This window comes from Thermothelomyces heterothallicus (genome assembly GCF_042370625.1).
Source record: "Thermothelomyces heterothallicus CBS 202.75 unplaced genomic scaffold P884_scaffold_6, whole genome shotgun sequence".
NCBI lineage: Eukaryota > Fungi > Ascomycota > Sordariomycetes > Sordariales > Chaetomiaceae > Thermothelomyces > Thermothelomyces heterothallicus.
Window position 1 is genome coordinate 1,202,923 of NW_027192567.1, and position 18,419 is coordinate 1,221,341.

General features: G+C 56.3%; 5 protein-coding genes across 5 annotated transcripts; 2 read left to right on the forward strand and 3 right to left on the reverse strand.

Moving 5' to 3' along the window:
• Nucleotides 1-369: 369 nt before the first annotated feature.
• P884DRAFT_268417 (uncharacterized protein) lies at nt 370-1,428 on the forward strand (the record flags this gene model as incomplete). Its single annotated transcript, XM_069442196.1, has 1 exon — nt 370-1,428. The coding sequence occupies one exon, from the start codon at nt 370-372 to the stop codon at nt 1,426-1,428; it is 1,059 nt and encodes a 352-aa protein (XP_069299446.1).
• Nucleotides 1,429-2,552: 1,124 nt separating this feature from the next.
• Nucleotides 2,553-4,794, reverse strand: P884DRAFT_298378 (mitochondrial carrier domain-containing protein; the record flags this gene model as incomplete). The annotated part of the gene is made up of 3 exons (XM_069444598.1): nt 2,553-3,281; nt 3,356-4,537; nt 4,606-4,794. 3 exons carry the CDS (start codon nt 4,792-4,794, stop codon nt 2,553-2,555), a joined length of 2,100 nt encoding a protein of 699 aa, XP_069299447.1.
• Nucleotides 4,795-5,596: 802 nt separating this feature from the next.
• Nucleotides 5,597-6,926, reverse strand: P884DRAFT_115175 (uncharacterized protein). Its single transcript, XM_069437106.1, has one exon. It carries the CDS (start codon nt 6,585-6,587, stop codon nt 5,907-5,909), a length of 681 nt encoding a protein of 226 aa, XP_069299448.1. The 5' UTR covers nt 6,588-6,926; the 3' UTR covers nt 5,597-5,906.
• Nucleotides 6,632-9,021, reverse strand: P884DRAFT_298379 (cyclin-like protein; the record flags this gene model as incomplete). Its single annotated transcript, XM_069444599.1, has 4 exons — nt 6,632-6,925; nt 6,980-7,519; nt 7,666-8,835; nt 9,010-9,021. The coding sequence occupies 4 exons, from the start codon at nt 9,019-9,021 to the stop codon at nt 6,632-6,634; spliced, it is 2,016 nt and encodes a 671-aa protein (XP_069299449.1).
• A 5,063-nt stretch (nt 9,022-14,084) lies between these two features.
• P884DRAFT_276324 (uncharacterized protein) lies at nt 14,085-16,027 on the forward strand (the record flags this gene model as incomplete). Its single annotated transcript, XM_069442944.1, has 2 exons — nt 14,085-14,822; nt 14,885-16,027. The coding sequence occupies 2 exons, from the start codon at nt 14,085-14,087 to the stop codon at nt 16,025-16,027; spliced, it is 1,881 nt and encodes a 626-aa protein (XP_069299450.1).
• Between the last annotated feature and the right edge of the window lie 2,392 nt (nt 16,028-18,419).

The following is an 18,419-nucleotide window of genomic DNA, read 5'->3' on the forward strand; positions in this document are numbered from 1 at the left end:
TTCGGCCGACGTCATGCCAATGGGGGCGAAACAGCTGGGCACTCGCAACCAAGCAGAGGGGGCCCCCTGAGCTTGCCTTCACCGCTTAACTGGTGACTGACAAACTAGCTTGACAAGGAGTGCGCTCTGTCATTGTTGGGAAGAACTCCTCTGCCTGTCTTTTTAACTGCACCACAATAATACTAATTTGTTACGAATTCTTTGCCGATCTCCGGCGCTGATCTGGATTGAAAGTGCTACTGCTCTTGCTTGGACCTCGACTTCGAGCCTGTTACCAAGCCGCTTCGCTGGCGTTTTCTCTTCCTTACAACCCATCACTTTACAGACCACAACCGTATCTCAATCTGACGCAGGCTCTCGTTGGGAACAATGCCCAGGGATCCTCCTACCTTCCTCACCCTTCCGCTCGAGGTCCGCCTCGAGATCTACTCCCATCTCCTCGTCCTCCCACCGCCGCCGCCCCGCGACAGCCTCCGAGCAGTCTACCGCTGCTCGTTTGCCGCCTCGCGGGCCCTTGGCTCCCCCACGGGAACAAGCTCGAAGCCCACCCTCCACCCCCAAATCCTCCGCGTTAACAAACAAACCTATCACGAGGCCCTCCCCATCCTCTACGGCCAAAACACCTTCTCCGCCCACCCGGTCCAGTTTACCGCCCGACCAACTCTCTACCACCCGTACTGCTCTCCCTGCCGACCGGTCACCACCGTCACGCCCGTCGGAGTCGGATACGACCCCAAGTCCTCCTCTTCCACATTCGCACCGGGAGTAGAGGGAAGGAAAGAAGGAGAAAAAGAAGCGGGAAGGGGGAAGAGAACCGCCCTGGCCCTGACGAACCCAAACATCAGACTGATCCGGAAATGGCACCTCCGCGTCCGCCTGGACGGGCCCGGCAGCCCAGCTCCCGGAGTCCCAGCAGCAGCTACCCCCTCCCACTCTCCAGAGGAGGAACAAGGAGGCGATGATGCCTCAACCGCTTCCATGTCGCTCCCTTCTGCCGCCACCGTCACCGCCACCGCCACCGCCATTGCCACGGGCGACAATACTATTCCTACCAGCAGCAACCGCAGCAAGCCAGCCACTCAGCCAGAAGGACCGCCGGGCCGCCCATATCCAAACCCAATCGCAGCCGCCTTCAGCAACGCCGAGTCCCTCACCCTTGATCTCTGGCGGGGAGGGTCTACCACCTCGGGACACGGAGCTGCAGCAACAGCAGCAACAGCAGCAGCCACAGGAGGAGGAGGCGACGACGACGACGAAGGGGGACGCGAGGAAGCCGGCGGTCCGGCGGCGCTCCGCCCGTTCGAGGACGTGCGGGGCGTCCGGCGCGTGCGCATCGTCGGTGCGACGGCCGGGATCGAGGGGTACCTCGGCTGGCTGCAGGAGCGGATGACGGTGCCGACGACGACTGCGACTAAGGGATCCGGTTGACTGAGGGATCCGGTTGAGGTCTGCCCTTTGTCCTCGGGGAGGACCCAAAAAAAAGATATTAGAATGAGAATGAGAACGAGAGAAGAGAGGCCGTCTTTTTTTTTGGGGGGGGGGAGGGGGGGAGGGGTGAAATGGGAAAACGGAAGCGAAAGTCGGGACGGAATACGGATAAACTAATTAGTTTTCTATGCCTGGGACTGTATACTGCGCACGGATAATGGATCAGACTTGACTTTCAACAACGAGGATGATAGGCGGAGGACACTAATGCAAGACTATTAATAGGCAAAGGAGCAACGGGAAGTGAAAAAAAAACCTACTTGATTCCAGGAATGCTGACATTGGAATAGGTCCAGGTAGATGGGTGATCGGAGCTAACAAGGTTGTAACTAACCGAAAGGTCGATTGCATCTATTCGCCGTCTACCTCTAGTCTGTCTGTCTGTCTGTCTGTCTGTTTTGTATATCTGGGTGTATATGTGTGCAGCGTCTATGGTACGCGCTCCCCCCCTTCTTTATCTACCCAGACCCCCCCTATCTTGACTGACACGGAAAGAAGCAACGAATCTCAGTGTAGAAAACAACAGATACAGAAATACATGTGACAGCAACCAGCCAACGGGCAATCATTACCAACCTCTTTTTCCCGACAGCCAGACTGTTCCAAACCAAAAGTTACGAAAGGAAAGTAACGTTGACAAAAGAGAGTGCTTGAAACGAAATCGCCACCCCTGAAATACCCATAACGCCTGCTACCGCGATGCACATGCAATGCAAATGGTCTCGTCTTGCGAACCTCGCCCTGGTATGTCCCTCCTTTCCGGCCGGTGGCTGGCAATGCACTGCAACCAGGGCCTATGCAACCCTCTCACCCGCGAATGTTGAGGCATCAGCGTTGTGCGTCGAGTTTGGTTGAGCCGCATTAACCCGTCCTCTTCGACTGATGCGCGTGGGTATGCGGGGGAAAAAAGGGAGGGGAGCGGGGTGTCTGGAAAGGGGGACCGGCTAACAGGCCCCTGCCGATCCCCACTAGGTACCGAAGCCGCTCATCCGGCCGGCCGAGCTCCGTGCGTGCGACCCTCGTCTGTTGCCACCACCAACCCGGGTATTAATACTACTGCCCTCCTACGCCGTCTTTGCGTTCATCCACCCCGGCAGCGATTTCCAGCCCCGTGAATTGGGCCCCAGCGGTGTGCGCCCAAAGTGCTCGTCCAAGTCGAGCAGGATCTTGAGAGCGTTGCGGGACCGGTAGAACGGGCTGTCGACGGCCTTTTCCTTGAGATTCGACATCGCCTCCGCGACGCCCGCAGCCACCTTGGCCTCGGACTGCTTGCCCGGGAACGGGAGCACGCTCTGCAGCAGCTCATAGGCGGCCAGCGTGAAGCCGAACTGCGGCGACGAGCGGAAGATACGAGCGGGCCCGCCCTTGAAGAAGGCGCGGAAGCCCTCCTCCTTCCAGATCGTCTTGGCCGCGTGCCGCAGTCCCGTATAGGTGGTGTCGCCCTTACGCGCTTCGACCTGAAGACGGGTCTTGATGACGTCGCACGGCGTGGTCAGGTATGCCGCGGGCATGCCGGCAATGGCACCGGCCGTGAGGAGCTGGAGGACGCCGAGCTTCTTGGTCGACGACTCCCCAAAGACGTCCCGCTTCAGGTGGGAGTAGGTCGGGAAGTAGATGGCCGAAAACGGCACATCTCGGAGCAGACATGCCGACGCGCCCTTGTAAAGGCCGACCAGGCCGAGGTTGCGCACGATCCACATGGCCGACCGCTTCGGCGCGCCCTCCACGCTCTTGGCCACCTCTCCCTGCACCTGGAGGCGAATCTTGACAATTTCGAGGGGGTTGGTGAACACCTGCAGCACAGTCCACGTCAGCGTCTTTTGTTTTTCCCTCATGGCGTACGGGCCCAAAGTCGGGAATGGCATACCACTTGGCAACCGCCGGCGGTGCCACCAGCGAGCACCTCGGCGCTCCAGTGGATCTTGCCCTGCTTATCGGTGAACCACCCGCGGACAAGGTCGTTCACGGTAAGCTTGATGGCTTTCTCTGGCGCGACACCGACAAGCTGGGGGAGGACACCCGAGTACAGGCCCCTGAAACCTTCGTTGCGGACCACCTTCTTGAAGCAGTCGATCGAGTTCTTGTACAGGCGCTGGCCCGGATCGGCACCGCGCTGGTTCTGCATCCGGGTCTTGACCAAATCGATCGGGTACACCATGAAGGCACCGAAAGCGCCAGCCAGACTGCCGAGAGCGAAGTTGTACGCCGACTCCATGGTCTGCGCCAAGACATTCTGACTGGTGGATCGAGCCTCAGGAACGACGCGGCCGTCGTCCTCCTCGTCGCGCCGCCGCCACGCTGCATCCAACACCTTGGTGAAGTCCTTGAGTCCCAGTCTTCCCGACGGCTCATCCAGGCTGGCAAAGTGGAACAGGATATCGGCCTCCATCGGGGTGAAGAGGGAGAAGCGGGTAATTTTAGCAGCCTGGTTGAGGAACTCGGTTCTCGTGATGCGGCCGTCCTTGCTGTTGGAGCAGGCGCGCCGGACGATGAGCTCGACCAGATCCATCTCATTGATCATGTTCAGGAACGCTCGGACATTGGCGTATGACACCTTGCTGCCCTGGGAAATGTTGCACAGCGTGTGCAGGTTCTCGAGCAGGTGGTCCGAGAGCTTGTGCCTGGCCGTCTGCTGGATGATGGTCGCAAACTCTTCCGGCTCAATGAACCCGTCGCCGTCCGTGTCGAAGCGCTGGAAAGCTTGTCGAACGCGCTCGCCCTGCAGGCCGCGGAGCATCTGTGAGAATTGCTGGTAGTTCATGCTGTGCCTGTTCGACTTGCTGCCGATGTACAGTTTTGCCCACTCGCAGTCCCAGTCGAACGGGATGCTGTCCGGTCCCTTGTTCAGTTCGTAAAGCCGCCGGAAGTCTTCGTACTTCACGGTGCCCAGGCGCTCGACGTCAAAGAGGCGGAACGCAATCTCATATTCGGCATCGGGCTTGCTGAGGAGGTTCTCGAAGTACCCATAGTCGGCGAGCGACAGCCTGCCCTTGTTTGTTCGGTCGGCAACATGGAACAGGATCGAGTATTGTTCCCGCTTGATCTTGTGCTACATGCGGATTGCTATAAGTGACGTGCGCCTTAGATTTGGCCAGCAACTCAGCGCAAGGGACTCACGTAGTCTTCATGCGGCGGGGCAATGGCGTCGATGAATTGCTCCGGGCCGAGATACAATTCTCCGGTCTCGGGGTCCTTCACTGCGTGGCGGTGGAAGCGCGCCCTTGTCTGCGCCGAAAACTTCTCGGGCTCTTTCGAGCCGACGAGCGTCTCCTTCACGGCCTCCTTGACACTTGCGGCCTTGGACATGGTGGATTTCCGGAACCTGCGGTTGCGCGCAGTCTAGTTGAGGAGAGAGATGTCGCCGCACCGTTGACACTGTTGTCCGAAAAGCACGGCGGGTCTGCGAAGATCGGCGCGCTTCCGTGACTCAATGTGCGGTGGGAAAAGAGCGGAAAGATCGCGAAGCGGCGGTAACGGCACTCGAGGAAGAAAAAAAAAAAAGAACCGAACCACGAATCTGGTGCTGCGTTAATTGGCGCGCGAAGAGAAAAGAAGGAAGGCTGGCAATGACTTCTGCTCGTGATGTGCACCAAGAAGGACAGTTTAGCCAAATTGGCGAGACTGGAACAGTCAATCTCGTGAGAAAGTGGATCTGGAGCTGGGATTGAGAAGAGAGGGCGGAAAGCCTGTCCGAGAAGATGGAACCACGATGCCCCGGATGAGCCGCCGGATTCGAAGGCGGCCTTTTTTTTTTTTTTTTCTCCGTCACCTCATCCAATCCGGTCTCGCAGGTCCAAGGTTGCAGTGGGACCACAAAACAGGGGCTTGGCATGCGGCTTCAAGCAGGGGCACATTAGCCGAGAAAGAATGGAATTGGCGCGGCAACCTATCACGTCCCCGCATCCCAGGGTTTGTGGCCGAAGCCTCTCCGAAGATGGGAGCTGTCTTATGTAATTGTGGCTGTGGTTGTGGCTCGGGCGTAGGCGGTGTGGCAGTGCATACGCAGGCATCCGGGGCGTTTCGTTTGCACACAGATTGTCCCTGGAGGAAAGTGGAGCACAGGGGTCCCAACTGTGGAAAGCTTGTGCCTGGCGATCATCATGGAAATGAGACGTCCATCAACAGAGTGCATGCCGCCCGACATCAATCTCAACCTCAGGCTTGTTTCACTGATTCGAGCTCTTCAGTGTGCGAAAGCATTCCGTCTACCATCTCTATTATTCATAAACGCGATTCCCATCTCTCCGCAGGAAAAAAAAGGAAAAAAAAAGAAAATAGAAAGATTCCGCCGCCAGAATGACCCGTAGCGAAATGATACGTATACATGTAGCCTTGTGTAAAGCATCACCCAGAGAACCGCCCAGGTCCCATATCCCACCTTGAACGCCATGCTGCCATGCAGCTGGACACCTTCATCATCATTCAGCCATGACTGTCCCGTTCGATTCCGAGAGCACAAGAGTAACCACCAATCCACAACAAGCACGAGAAAGTCTCGCCTCCCGATCCTTTTGTAGACAAATAACTCTTGATTCCTTGGCTCGAGATCCGGCAAAGATGGAGACCAAGGCAAGGAACTGCATGGGAAGGAAAGAAATCGTCGTAAGTCGCATTAATTCGTCATGGGCGCCATCGCCGTCGTTGCGCTCCGCCATATTTTGCTGCGTTGTTCTTTTTGGGTAGCATACGGGAGTCGTGTACTCAGTAAGTAGAGCGCCGGATCGTGTTATCCAGGGACCAAGACGGCCAGATAGCTTCGTTCCCTTCATGTTTCCATGCGGGGCCGGTGTCAGGCGAAGTCGACTGGAGGATCCGATGCGCAGAAATGCGGCTGTTTGTCGATGAGCCACAGCAACAGCGAGTTCGACATGCCCTATGTGACCGCTACTCGCGGGAAACGGTACAAAACAAAAGAAAACCTTTGCTGTCGTGGAGACTGGCCACTTGTGGAAAGTTAGGAAATGCGCAGCGGCATGGGCCGTAGAAGGGCCGTAGAAAGGTCGAAGGGAAAAAAAAAAAGGAAATGCCGGACGGGCCGCAATGCCATCTTCCAAAGGGAGGTGTGTTGGGTATAAATGTGTACATCGAAGACAAGACATGAGTAAAGAAAAGCCGCCAAGTGTTGACTGGTAATAGGGCGTGTCTAGCCGTGGGTCGGAATAAGGACTCGGGGAGCCTGATATTGGTTTGTTTTGGCCTCACCCACAATGGACGAGGTGTCCTGATGGGCTGCCCCAGCAAACAACTGAGACAGCGTGAGGCCGCTGGCGATCTTGCTCTCGACAAAAGTCGATGACTGCTTGTACTTTTGCGTCGCGTACTTCTCGTAGACGGCGCTGTGGTGCTTGGTTGGGTATTGGCAGCACTCGAAAAGCAACTTGATCAGCGGCTTCAGCTGGCTAAGGGTGTATCCAGAGTAATGAACATGCGCGAGAGTCTGAGAATGGTTAGCGATCTGAATGAAAAAAAGTTGGGTAGACAGCCATCTTACCCAGTCTCCTTTGCCCAGGAAGAAGCGGGAGATGCAGTGCGCGCCAGCAGCAAGGAAGCTCGGGGGGCAGCTGACAAATCGCTCATCCATAATCGTAATCTCCAGGAAGTACTTGGCAAGAGTCCGCGTCTCGAGGTCATAGTCGTCCGCCTTGCTAATGCGGCGGAGGAAGCTCATGGGGCCGGGCCACCCAAGCTCGAAATGCAGCATGCTCAGCATGAAACGCTCAGCCTTGAGAATCTCATCAACGGTGTAGCCCGAATCCACCATGTATACGATCTCCTGAACCGACGGGCAGTTTATCTCTTCGTACTTGGCCGCGACGAAGAGAGCGGTGGCACCAACGAGCTGGAGCTTCCCAAGAGAGACGACTTTGACTGAGAGGAAGCGGTCGATGTAATTGACGGTAAGGAAGAGTGTCTCGGGAAGGAGGCAGAATCGGTGATGCACTTGGACCAGCCAATCCATGAGCACGGATCGCATCGACCACTGGATCTCCGTCTGGTCATCCATATAGTGAGGGTTTGGAAGCATCTGTGCCTGCATGGAGCTGTTAGCAACGAAAGATAACGGCCATGAAAGACAACGGAGTACCACGGAAAGCCAGTAACTGGTCACGGGAGGGGACGGATAAAAAAAAAGAAGGGAAGAAAGGGGGAAGAAAAAGAAGGGGGAGGGGCACAAACCTCAAGCTTCCTCATGTACTCGAAGATCTCGTCGCCGTATTCAGCCACCATACTGACGTCCCATGCTTCTTCCTCAATCTCTTCCTCGGTCTGATGGTCTGCAACATACGCTTTCGCCATCTCCAGTTCTTCTCGGACACTGGCTGTGACGTGCGGCGCAAGCAGTGTCGTCGGGCCATTCGTGGTGTTATCGCCGTGCGACCGGTACGAATGTGCTGTGGTGTAGCCTTGCTCATCGTACAGTTCCTGCTCTTCCTCCTCATCCCAGTATTCCTCCAATTCGGACGCACCAGGCAGCTCAGGAAGGGCTTTGGATTGCTCCGACGTGTCGTGCTCGTCCCGGCGGAGGCTCTTGTAGTCTGCTTGTTCCATCTCGGCAAGAGTGCCCCGAACAGCACATTCGGCACCCTGTGACAATTGTTCGACAGCATCCTCGTAAGCCGCTTCCGTCGCGTTGTCGTCAATATCGCCTTCGTCCTCAACGTCAACGACGTTCTCGGGTTGAACTGGAAACTTGGCCTCCTGGCACCCCATCCTGTGCTGTTCGGTTCGGAGCAGTGGCTGGCTCTTGTAATGGCGCGGGCTCTTAACCGGCTTGACCGCGGGAATGGCAAGGTCATCGACAGGAGACACTGCTTCGGTACCAGCGTCCACCTGCTCTTCTTTGCGGTCTGAATAGACTGCAGTCGTCTTCTTTGACGCACCGTTCCGCAACGGAGGCTGCGCAAGAGAAGTTCCAGTCGGAACGTAATTGGCGTTCGCGCGAGAGGTCGGGTTTGCCGCCTGACGGGCCCCGTTCGGCTGAGGCTTAGTGCCATGACTGACTCCCTTGGATGCTGCGGTCGGTTTGGACCTGTTCTCCTTGGTACCTCCTTTCCTGTTCTCCTTATCCTCAAGCCGGGCATCTCGGGCGCTGACTAATGTGGTAATTGCCTTGCCGCGAGGCTTGACGGTCTCTCTAGTACCCGCCTTACCGGCGGGTTCAACCACACGAGCCCTAGCAGTGTTGCTTACGTCGCCAAAGGCGGTTCGCTTTGGAGGGGCATTGAGCGCACCGGTCGGGGCCATTGCTTTGAGGTTGCCAACGGACTTCTGTCGGTAATGGGCGGGCTGTTTGGAGAAGACGATATTCTCGTTGTTGGAATTGGCGGCGACGGCACGTAGTGGGCGCTGGGGCCGGGTAGGTGTTTTGATTAGTGTCTTGGTGCCTGAACAACTGTGCGAAACGGTGCTGGGGAGGGAAAAGAGCTCGAAAAGTTGTGGAAGTCAGACGGGCTCAAACCGCGAGGTCGCGTCCCGCTCGTGATGGATGGAGTGAAAAAGCAAAGAAAACATGAAACTTACCCTTGCGTCCATGTTGGAGAATTGGGTCTGAACTATGTTGCTAGACTCTGCTGCGGCGAATATTGCCTCGACCTTGCATAAAGGCTATTGCAAGAAAGTCGTGAAGCTGCGGATTAAAGGCGGACCCGTGAGCTCCCTGCGCGGTAGGCGGCGAAGCGGCACTCGAAGCCCGATTGTGGAGAGAAGTCAAGTTTCGCGATCCAAGACGAAGGAGGCGGATGAACAATGTGTAAATGTTTGCTTGACGTTGTGCCGTTGAAGGAAGGCAGAACCTGGTTATTGCGCCCAGTCGCCCAAACGAGCCGTTGTAATAACGACCACAAGAAGAGCTCCCTTCGCAAAGAAGTTTTGACGCGGTGGAAACAGCGCGCCGAGCACTAGCTTCCGAGCGCACACATGGGAAAAGGTGGCCTTTAGATGTGCAATGGTAACGCCTTCTCTGGCTGGCCGTTGTTGGTTTGAAGCGGAGGGAAAGTGGTGGATTCGGAGAGCCACTCTTCTGGAATCTCGTTGTGCCGTGTTGCGGCTTCTGTTTACGTTGTGACAGGGCTAGGTAAACACAGTCGTGGATCCTTGCACTAGAGGTCTGTGCCATCCCTGCCACTGGTTGCTTGGTGGTTGCGCGGGGCAAGTCTTCCGCCCCACCTACCATGACGTAACACGCTCGTTTGTTTAAAATTCTGGGTCAGGCAGACTGTCGCGTCAACCAAACTTTTGGTACGTCAGGCCAAAGACCTGTAGACTCTGCAAAATTCGCAGCATAGGTTCAATTGCATTTTTATTTGTTAATAAACACCTCTATAACCAACATAGCCATGAATTTTCAGAAGTTTTTGAATTATGTGGCGATGTGATGGGGTTCTTGCAAGATTCAATGCGGAGCCGCCAACGCGCGACTTCATGGCAACTTTGCAGCGCCAATGATTCGCGAAAACACGTGACCTACTGACCACCGGACGGCCATCTCCTCCCGAGTGGTGAAAGGCCCTCGAGTTCCTCGCAATGTCCTGCTTTCGCCTCATCAGCGACTGGCGGCCTGTCTTGTTCGGTTCCATTCACCCCGAATCGCCTGCGAGTGTTTCCAACGCTTCCTGCAGGACCTGCCATGGCTGGTCTGTCGAGCCAACACAACAAATCAGACGCGGATTAGACCGTTTTGGATGACCCAAACAAAGCCGACCAGTGAGAATGCAAGCGCAACACGAGAGAGAAACGCGATGTTTTGATGTTTTGGTCAACTGACGCCAGCGGCGCGACTAGCGGCCGCACCTCTCCATCTGGGCGGGGCTGTTTCGGGGGACCAACCCATTCATTGTGTAGCACCACGGGCGAAATTGAGGCCGATATGATCAATAGCCGCCCTTTTGTCTATTATGAGGATGATAATTTCTGGGAAATATGGTTATTTGTTTTTTTATGATCATCCACTGACTTTTGCGAATGGGGCTATCTCTAAAATGTCCGACTGACCTGCCTAAGGCTCGTTCCGCGTGTTGCGAAGGGACGTCTGAAGACCGCACGACAACCCCTCCTTCGTCACGTCAACGTGAGCTGTGCATATCAACTCACGGTGAGTTTCGCAGCCAAATCGCGCCCCGCGGATGCAATGCTGCATCCTTTTCATCGTCAGCGCTGTGGATGGGCAGGGGTGGGACCGAAGCTTGGCGCTGATCGTCAACCGCATTTGCCGTCATCTGCACATCCTTACTGTACGGATTGCAGTACGGATCCGTACTGGACTTGCGTACGAAGTACAGCAGGAGCAACCGTCTGAGCTTCGAGACCGACCACCTATCAAGTCATACATGCTACACCATTGCCTCATTCATCTACCGGCGAGCAGCTGCACAAAATCCAAAAGAAGGGGGCTAGTGTGCAAGCCGGAAAAACAGCCTCGATGGCCTCGTCGCGTCAGGAGGCGGGTCGCAAATCGGCAACTCAAAACGGGCAAGGGTTTGATGGTCGGAATGGAAGCCCAGAACCAGAAGCGCTCTGTCCAAGGATCACGAATGTTCGGCCGACCGGCTAAGGATCCTTCCCGGGCAATCAAGATGGGCAGTCGGGCTCACGAATGTTTGCCTGCCGCCTATACTATGAACAGGATAATGATCGCGTAACATGTCCACGCTTAGGGTACGGAGTGCATACCGGGTAGCTTCACCTGGATTCTGTCTGCAGCTCAGTGGGGACCGCGGCAAGGGAACCTCTTCGGGCGAGAAGAACCCGCAGGATACACTGCACCGCAACGGCGCAAGTCGCTCATACGCAAGGGAGGTAACAGAAAGCTACAATCCCCGCCGCTGTGGGTGGGCAACTCGAAGATTCGGGACCCGATTCGATGCCGTCCTGCATCTGAAACTCTGCCAGCGCATCGAGCCGCGGTCCCCGATTTCCATTAATTCTTGTTCCCGGTGCACAGAAGCGATCTGGTGTGCGTGGGTGCCAGCTCGCTCTGAGACGTTGCCCGAAATAACACTCTACATAGTACGTTCGTCGCTCGTCGCCTGCGATTAGTCATTTCCCACAGTCCAGCATTCATTCGTTCGTCTTGACGAGCCTCTTCAGTCGTTCTCCCCCGGCGATCTGGTGGCGCATCCCTCAAATTCTAGCATAACCCTTGGCAACGGGTTCCGCCTTGTGCGCAACCCCCGAGACGAGCTTTCGTAAACCATAAAGCAACTGCGATACCCTAGATTACACATACACTCCTGCTGACCCTGCCGTACGGGGTCTGGGCTCGAACACCAGAATGTCCGGCCAGTGTAGGTTGGTCTCCGGTCTGGCCAGCCTTGGGCAGTCTTGCGTCCCAGAACGCAGTACACTACTTCAAGACGCAAACAAGGCCCCTGTACGCTAAACTCCACAGCCGGTTTCGTTATTGGCTGGCCCGGCCCCGACTTGGCCGCAGCACTCGTCCGGCGGACTCCACTTTCCACAGAAGCCGGGGCAGTTCTGTCGCATCGGCCTCGAGTTTCTCGCAAGAAGTTGTGTGCCCAAGGCAAAGTCTGGTGTGGACGTAATGTACAGATTGAGGAGTCGCACCACGCTGTCAAGCCGTCCGCATACACTGTTGTTTAGGCCGCGACCAGCGCGACCCAGAATTCCGGCTCTTGAGACCCCCAGCTCCCACAAGGTGCAACCACAGTTGCTCGCTGTAGAAACTGCCGGTTCAACGTCTCTCTCCCCGCGCAGTCGGTCGCATTCGTCGCCTCTTTGGTAAAGACTCACCTCGGGCCCGGACATGGGCTGCCAGCCATAGTGTAGAATCAATCGTGGTCTTGTGTCTCTCGACCTACTTGCAGTAACTAGAGCGTGCTCAATGTGCGCAGTTGCGGGAGGACCGTTGGGACACCTAGTAGTGCGTCTGTTGAGCATTTTGTCCATACTGTGCCCTGTCGTAAGGGCGCGAGCTGCGGCGCAATCCGGCGGCAAGAGAACTCGCTGCTCGCGCTTCACGGGAAGCTCACTCGTCGCCGACCCTTGGGCCTGTCGAAAGTGGGCTCTTTGAACCGTTTAACTCAGGTAGGTAGTCAATAAGCCCACTCACCCGTTTGCAAGTCCCGAAGCAGGCAAGACCCGCGCAAAGCGTCGCAAAAAAGTAATGCGACAAGATTGCGCTCAATCACAATACTCTACAGACAAATAAGTAGACGCTGAGGGTCGCTGCCGCACCCACCGCGCCCTGGGAAGCGGAAACCCCCCCCCCCTTCTTTCCCACCCCCCAGATAGCAGCTTTTGCTGAAATGCCTGAGAGCCTGTAGAATCGCATCATATCCATTTCGAGAGGCGGCCCGACATGGGTCGAGCTAGGCGGGCAGGGTGGTGGTGCTGGCGAGGTGGACGGATGCAAGCGCTCTGTTTACTGTGCGAAAAACCGGAGCCATCTCCACTCCAGAGTGTCTGCGCGAGAACACAAAGGACGATGCGACTCGGGGAAGCGAATAGGGAATGGGGCTTGATGCATATCATGAATAGAAGGCATGCCAGAGCAATAGAAGGAAACTGACGGCACCTCTTGAAATGCATTGCTGGGCTTGATGTTCGGGGTCAAAGGAGCGGGCACTGCACCGTGGCACAGTGTCGAATCTCGGAACAGGGCGCAAAGTCCCAGCAGGCACCTTAGTGTGTATAGCGGTTGTGTGCGATTACCGGCATCTGCCTTTTAATGCAGAATCTTGCGACTCCTCCATTCTCTTTCCACACACACACACACCTCTGAATTGCCCAACCCGAACCATTACACCGCCCCAGACCTGCTCGGTAAGTCATTGCCGCCTCGCATCCTTCGCCTTTTGCCAGTCACGCCTGCCTGCCCCCAACTCCACGTTGGGATTATGCCCTCTGCGGCCTCGTCGCTCACCGTTGCTTCGGCCCAGTCCTTCGTCCGGGATTCAGTGCGCAAGCGTCGAGATCGCACCTGTTACTCAACCAACACCGCCGCTGTCTGGGCCTCCTGGTAAGTAGACGTGATCCTCCAGTGCATGCGATTGGAATCGTCCTCTGGTATTTCGGTTATGGCCTGCCTGCTCCTCCTACAAGACTGGTCATGATCGCAGGACCAGTGGTGGCTCCATCCCACCTAGCTCAACCGCCGCGAGAGGCATCTCACCCTCTACCCGCTGCGTCTGCCCCGTGTTGAAACGGCATCGGGCTGCATCAGTGTCATCACTGCCCGTTTGGGTACTGGTAAACGCCATTTCTAACGTTTGCGGTCCTTCCACAGATTCCCGCCGCGAAACGCAAGTGCTCGTCCCGGTCTCGAACCACCGATCTGCCTTCTCACACTGATTACGACTCCCCCCCCTACGGCTCGAACCCGGAACAGGCAAGCATCGACCAACCCGCAGAAACCGACGCCGCTTACCGGGCTGGGAACATCACCATCTCGGCTCTATTGGCCTGGAATGGGATTGCCCGCCCGAGAGCCGACGTCGCCGATACAAGTTCGATCCCCGGCACCGATCGCGACCGCGCCTCCTCGACTCGACAGCGCCCTCGATCGCATCTCCCAGCCCTATCTCTCACCTACACACGAGCGGGTGCCTATTGGCATCGCATCGCACGTTGTTGCCGACATGTCTGCAATGTCCCCCAACGGAGCGGGACCTATGCCTGCGGGATCGCACAGCGGAAGTGTGTCACCTCGCACCGTTACAGCAGCCGCCCCCAAGGCGGTTCAATTCGTTCTCGTCCTTCAACACTCGCCATACCAGGCCCGCCTGCCTCTGCGCGTGTCTATCTACCCTCATGATTCCACCGATTCCATCATCACAACCGTCAAGAATTTCTATGGCCTTTACTCGGGCCCGGGTATCTCCAAGGGAGTCAGTTTCGAAGACGAGAATGGCAATACCATGATTGCCCGGTATGAAAACTTCACGAACAATATGATAGTTCGCGTGCGCGTCATCGATGAGCCGCTCGGACCCGATTTTCACGCTGCTCTCGGTGGCGCCCACTACCACGCCAATGGCTACCCGACCCAAGCCTCTCAACACCTAGACGCACACGCTTCCCGCTCCACGTCTAGGACGCCGCGCATGCGAAGCCCCTCTCCCAACGGTGGACGTGGGCGCCGCAGCACCTCGACGGGCGGTAACCCTGCTTCTGGGAAGAAGGGGCGCTCCCGCTCGTCCAAGAACCGCTCCCGGGTGAATGGTGACGGGCACGGCGATAGCTTCAATGGTTACAGCAGCAGCGACGGCACCGCTGGCCCATCTAGCCGAGCCAAGGAGCAGCTGGGCAACACTGATATCAGCGTCGAGAACATTGTCGAAGGTGGCCGTCGCAAGCGTACCAAATTCGAGAGCTCGGTAGGCTGTTCGCTACTTGTTGGCGTCTCGTACTTGTCGTTGCTGACCGCCTCGCTTCGCAGGAGCTACCCCTCTTTGCTCCTCCCCAAATGCCGGCGACAACGTCGAACCCGTCCCTCTCGCCCGCTCGTCGGCTGGACCCTCACCGAGGCTCCTTGCCATTGATTCCCTCCGGACAAAACCCTTTCAGTAATCCGCATCTCCTCCACTCTCCGCGGGCGTTGTCCAACGGTTATGCACACCCCGGGGCGTATTCTACACCTAGCAGCGACAACCGTCGTAGCCGCGAAGGCTTCGGGTTCCTGCCAGGACCTGGTGACGGCTCAGTCATGCCGACGCCCGAACCGACTGTGCGAAGCGCTATGTCCGAGGAAGACAAGGACGTTGCCATGCAGCTGATGAGGATGTCAACACACGGTCGGGCCTCTGGGTCGACCCAGGATGATGCCTTCAGCGGGAGAGCCGACGCATCTTCATCAGCGGGCGCAACGAGCGACGCCGACAGCTGCGACGAGGATGAGAGACCTGCCGCGCGGAGACAGAAGCTGGATGTGTCCGGTACCCACAAGAATGCTTTCGAGTCCTCGGAAAGCCGCCTTGCCGTTCCCAGAGACAATGTCGAGACGAGCGGCGAAGAGGCTTACAGCTCGGATGGCCCTGATGACAGCACAATGGCTGCCTCCGCCGGCAAGGGTATCAAGCCCAAGGTGACCAGCGTGGTCGCCGCCAAACCACCGTCGCAGTCGTCGAACAAGACCAAGTCCTACAAAGCCCCCAAGCCCAAGGCGAAGAAGCCAACGAGCATCGCGGGCCCAATGACTCCGGCGTCCCTCCCTGCCTCTCGGAAACAGTCTATCGCCTCCAATCCGACCTTTCCCTCGGCTTCGGCAGAGGAGGAACAGCCCGACCTTTCGACAAAGCCCCGATGCCAGCGCTGCCGCAAGAGTAAGAAGGGGTGCGATAGGCAGCGCCCTTGCGGCAGATGCCGGGATGCCGGGATTCCCGCGGAGCTCTGCATTAGTGAAGACGAAGGCAATGGTCGCAAAGGCCGATACGGTCGGCATATGGGCGTGCCTATCAAGAAGGACGATATGCCACCTCCGGCTATGAACTTACTACCCGCCGCGCCAATCGCCCCTGATGCGCTCGGCTTATCAATGCCCTCGTCCAGCATCATGGACAAGAACAAGAAGCGCAAGAGGTAGTCAGGCGGTGACATCCATCCGCCTGTAGCTTGTACGGCTCGAAAACCAGAAGACTTGCAGCGGCGCAACGTTAAACGTTACATTCGGCAACACATCGCCATTGGTCTTGGAAAACAAAAAAGCACGCTCAATTCATCTCTAATGGGCGTCCTGTGGGAGAAAAGACGGGGCAAGATGCAAGGATGTAAACATCAACAGCAACTACAAACGGCGTTCCCGTCACGCTCTAAATCGGTCTCGCCGTTGCCACACCCCGGGTTCCCAACCCGATATGGCCGACATCGTCACGCATCCATCGGCATCCATTCCTTGACATCCATTCCGCACTCGAATAAGAGTGTTTTTTTTTTCATTCTGTCGGCCACTGTTTCCAGTCCTGCTACTGCTTCAATGCTCAATTTTGTATTCAGATGTGGATTTTTCGTTACTCGCGATCAGGGCGGCCACAGAAGAGCAATGGGTGCCTGGCAACTTGGGGCATGCGGCCATCCACGACAGGCAACTGAAGCCCACGTACTGTCAGTTCTTTTTTTTCGCGCGTTCATTCGTTATTTGCTTCAACTCCACGCGCACCTGCTCGCCGCTTTTGTGGACGGACGGAGCGGGCAGCCGCAGGAGATGAGAAGGAGCACGGTTTGAAGCTGTCTCCGTGGGTGTACTGTACCGGAGCTTTTGGGCTGGGAGACCGGGGGGCGATTTGCGGGGTCGTTCGGCATCAACGAAGGGAGGAAGGGATTCCATCGGTTAATGGTGGAGAGCGCTGAGGAGGCACAGCGATAGCAGAGTTAACGAAGCGTTGATATTGGCTTTCAGAGTCCGGCCTTTCTATATCTTTCGTGCTTCCCATCTTCTGTTTTAATTTTTTTTTCCCTTGTTGTTCCGTCTATGGTCGTATCTTGTATCTGCCGTTGTCTTCAAGGAGGGCCAACCCCTTCTGTTTAAGAGTGCGCGAGAATCGGCAGAGGAGGTTGTTGCATCTAGTTTGGCCGGCCTCCGAAACTTCCGGTATAGGCTTCCCGTCGGCTACGGAGATGAATTCTAGAAAGAATCCAGTCGACCCACCTGTATGGAATAATGCTGGAAGGGTTTATCCCGAACAATGACCTAGACAATCCGCACGGATTATGCCTGGGACCACCTTACAAATAAGTGGTCAGAACGGACTTTTGGCCGCGCTACCCCGCGTCAAAGCAAGGAACAGCCCATCATCCAGCAATCACTCTACACATTCGCATCAAAAGCCTTCACGCATCACCGGCGTGGCTAAATCTTAGGAGGAAAGGCTTGCCTCTTGATTCTGATATCTGAAACCATTCAAATTTGGAGTTCCAAGAGCCACGGCAGGTATTGTACACTTGTTTGAGATCGAAACTTTGCCCCTCTCGTTTAAACAAACTTTCCGCACCATACCAGATCAGGTCTAGCGCGTGCGGGCAAGCCACGGGAGGAATGAATAAAAGTGGGTCCTTCCTTTCCTCCTCGTTCCACGTCCGTTAGGCTGTTGATCGCTCATTAGGTAGACAGTACTCACTTGTCGAACTTGAATTGCCGGTTTCTCGAGTCTCGCTGCGTGTTTTTCCCGTTCATTTTGCCTCGGATTACCGCGGTTCCAAATCAGCGTCACCCTCGTTGCTGTCTTTTTATCATCAGACTAATGCATTCTGGAGAGTAACCAGCGGAGGCTCCTCCGGGATAAGTCCAAGTTCATCTGTGTTCTTCAGTGTTTCAGTCCCGGCTTCAACAGCACCTTCTTGGCGGCAGGCAAACACACTGCATTCTGTCATGAGTGGGGCGCTGGATGCCCACAAGTCCCCCCGCGCCTTCCGTTTTCGACCAAATGTTGTGAAATTCTGAGTTTTGATTGGTTCAGAAGCGCTAAGCGGCTTACCTGGATTAGGTCCACTTCAAATAGCGGGAACAGGTGAGAGGGGTTGTCGGGTGCTGACAACTGGCAGATCAGGAATACGTTGGGGTTTGACTGAACTGGCGGTCTGGCCTGGTCTGGCGGGTCTGGCTCGAGGTGCGATGAACCACAAGAGGACGAAGAAATCCGTGTTCTGCGCAAGCCATTTTTGGCGTTTGTTGCACATTCGCTCTCACCGCCGAGTTGTTCTCATTTCTCCAACTGTTTGTTGCCCGCACCCCCGAGGTTCTCGAGCGGTAATGCATGGAAGTACTACTTATGGACTAGCCTGGCCCAGATACCGCTCCCCAAGATGCCGGAAGAGAGTTGCGAAATCAATCTTCCTTCGATCCCATGTCGCAGACCTCCAGGCTGTTTCTGTGCGGCCGTGGCAACTCAACAGGAATGCATGGAGACACGCAGACTAGCGAAATGTCATGCAAATCGCGATCCGGTGCATCATCTTCTTTTTCAAATCTGACACCGTGG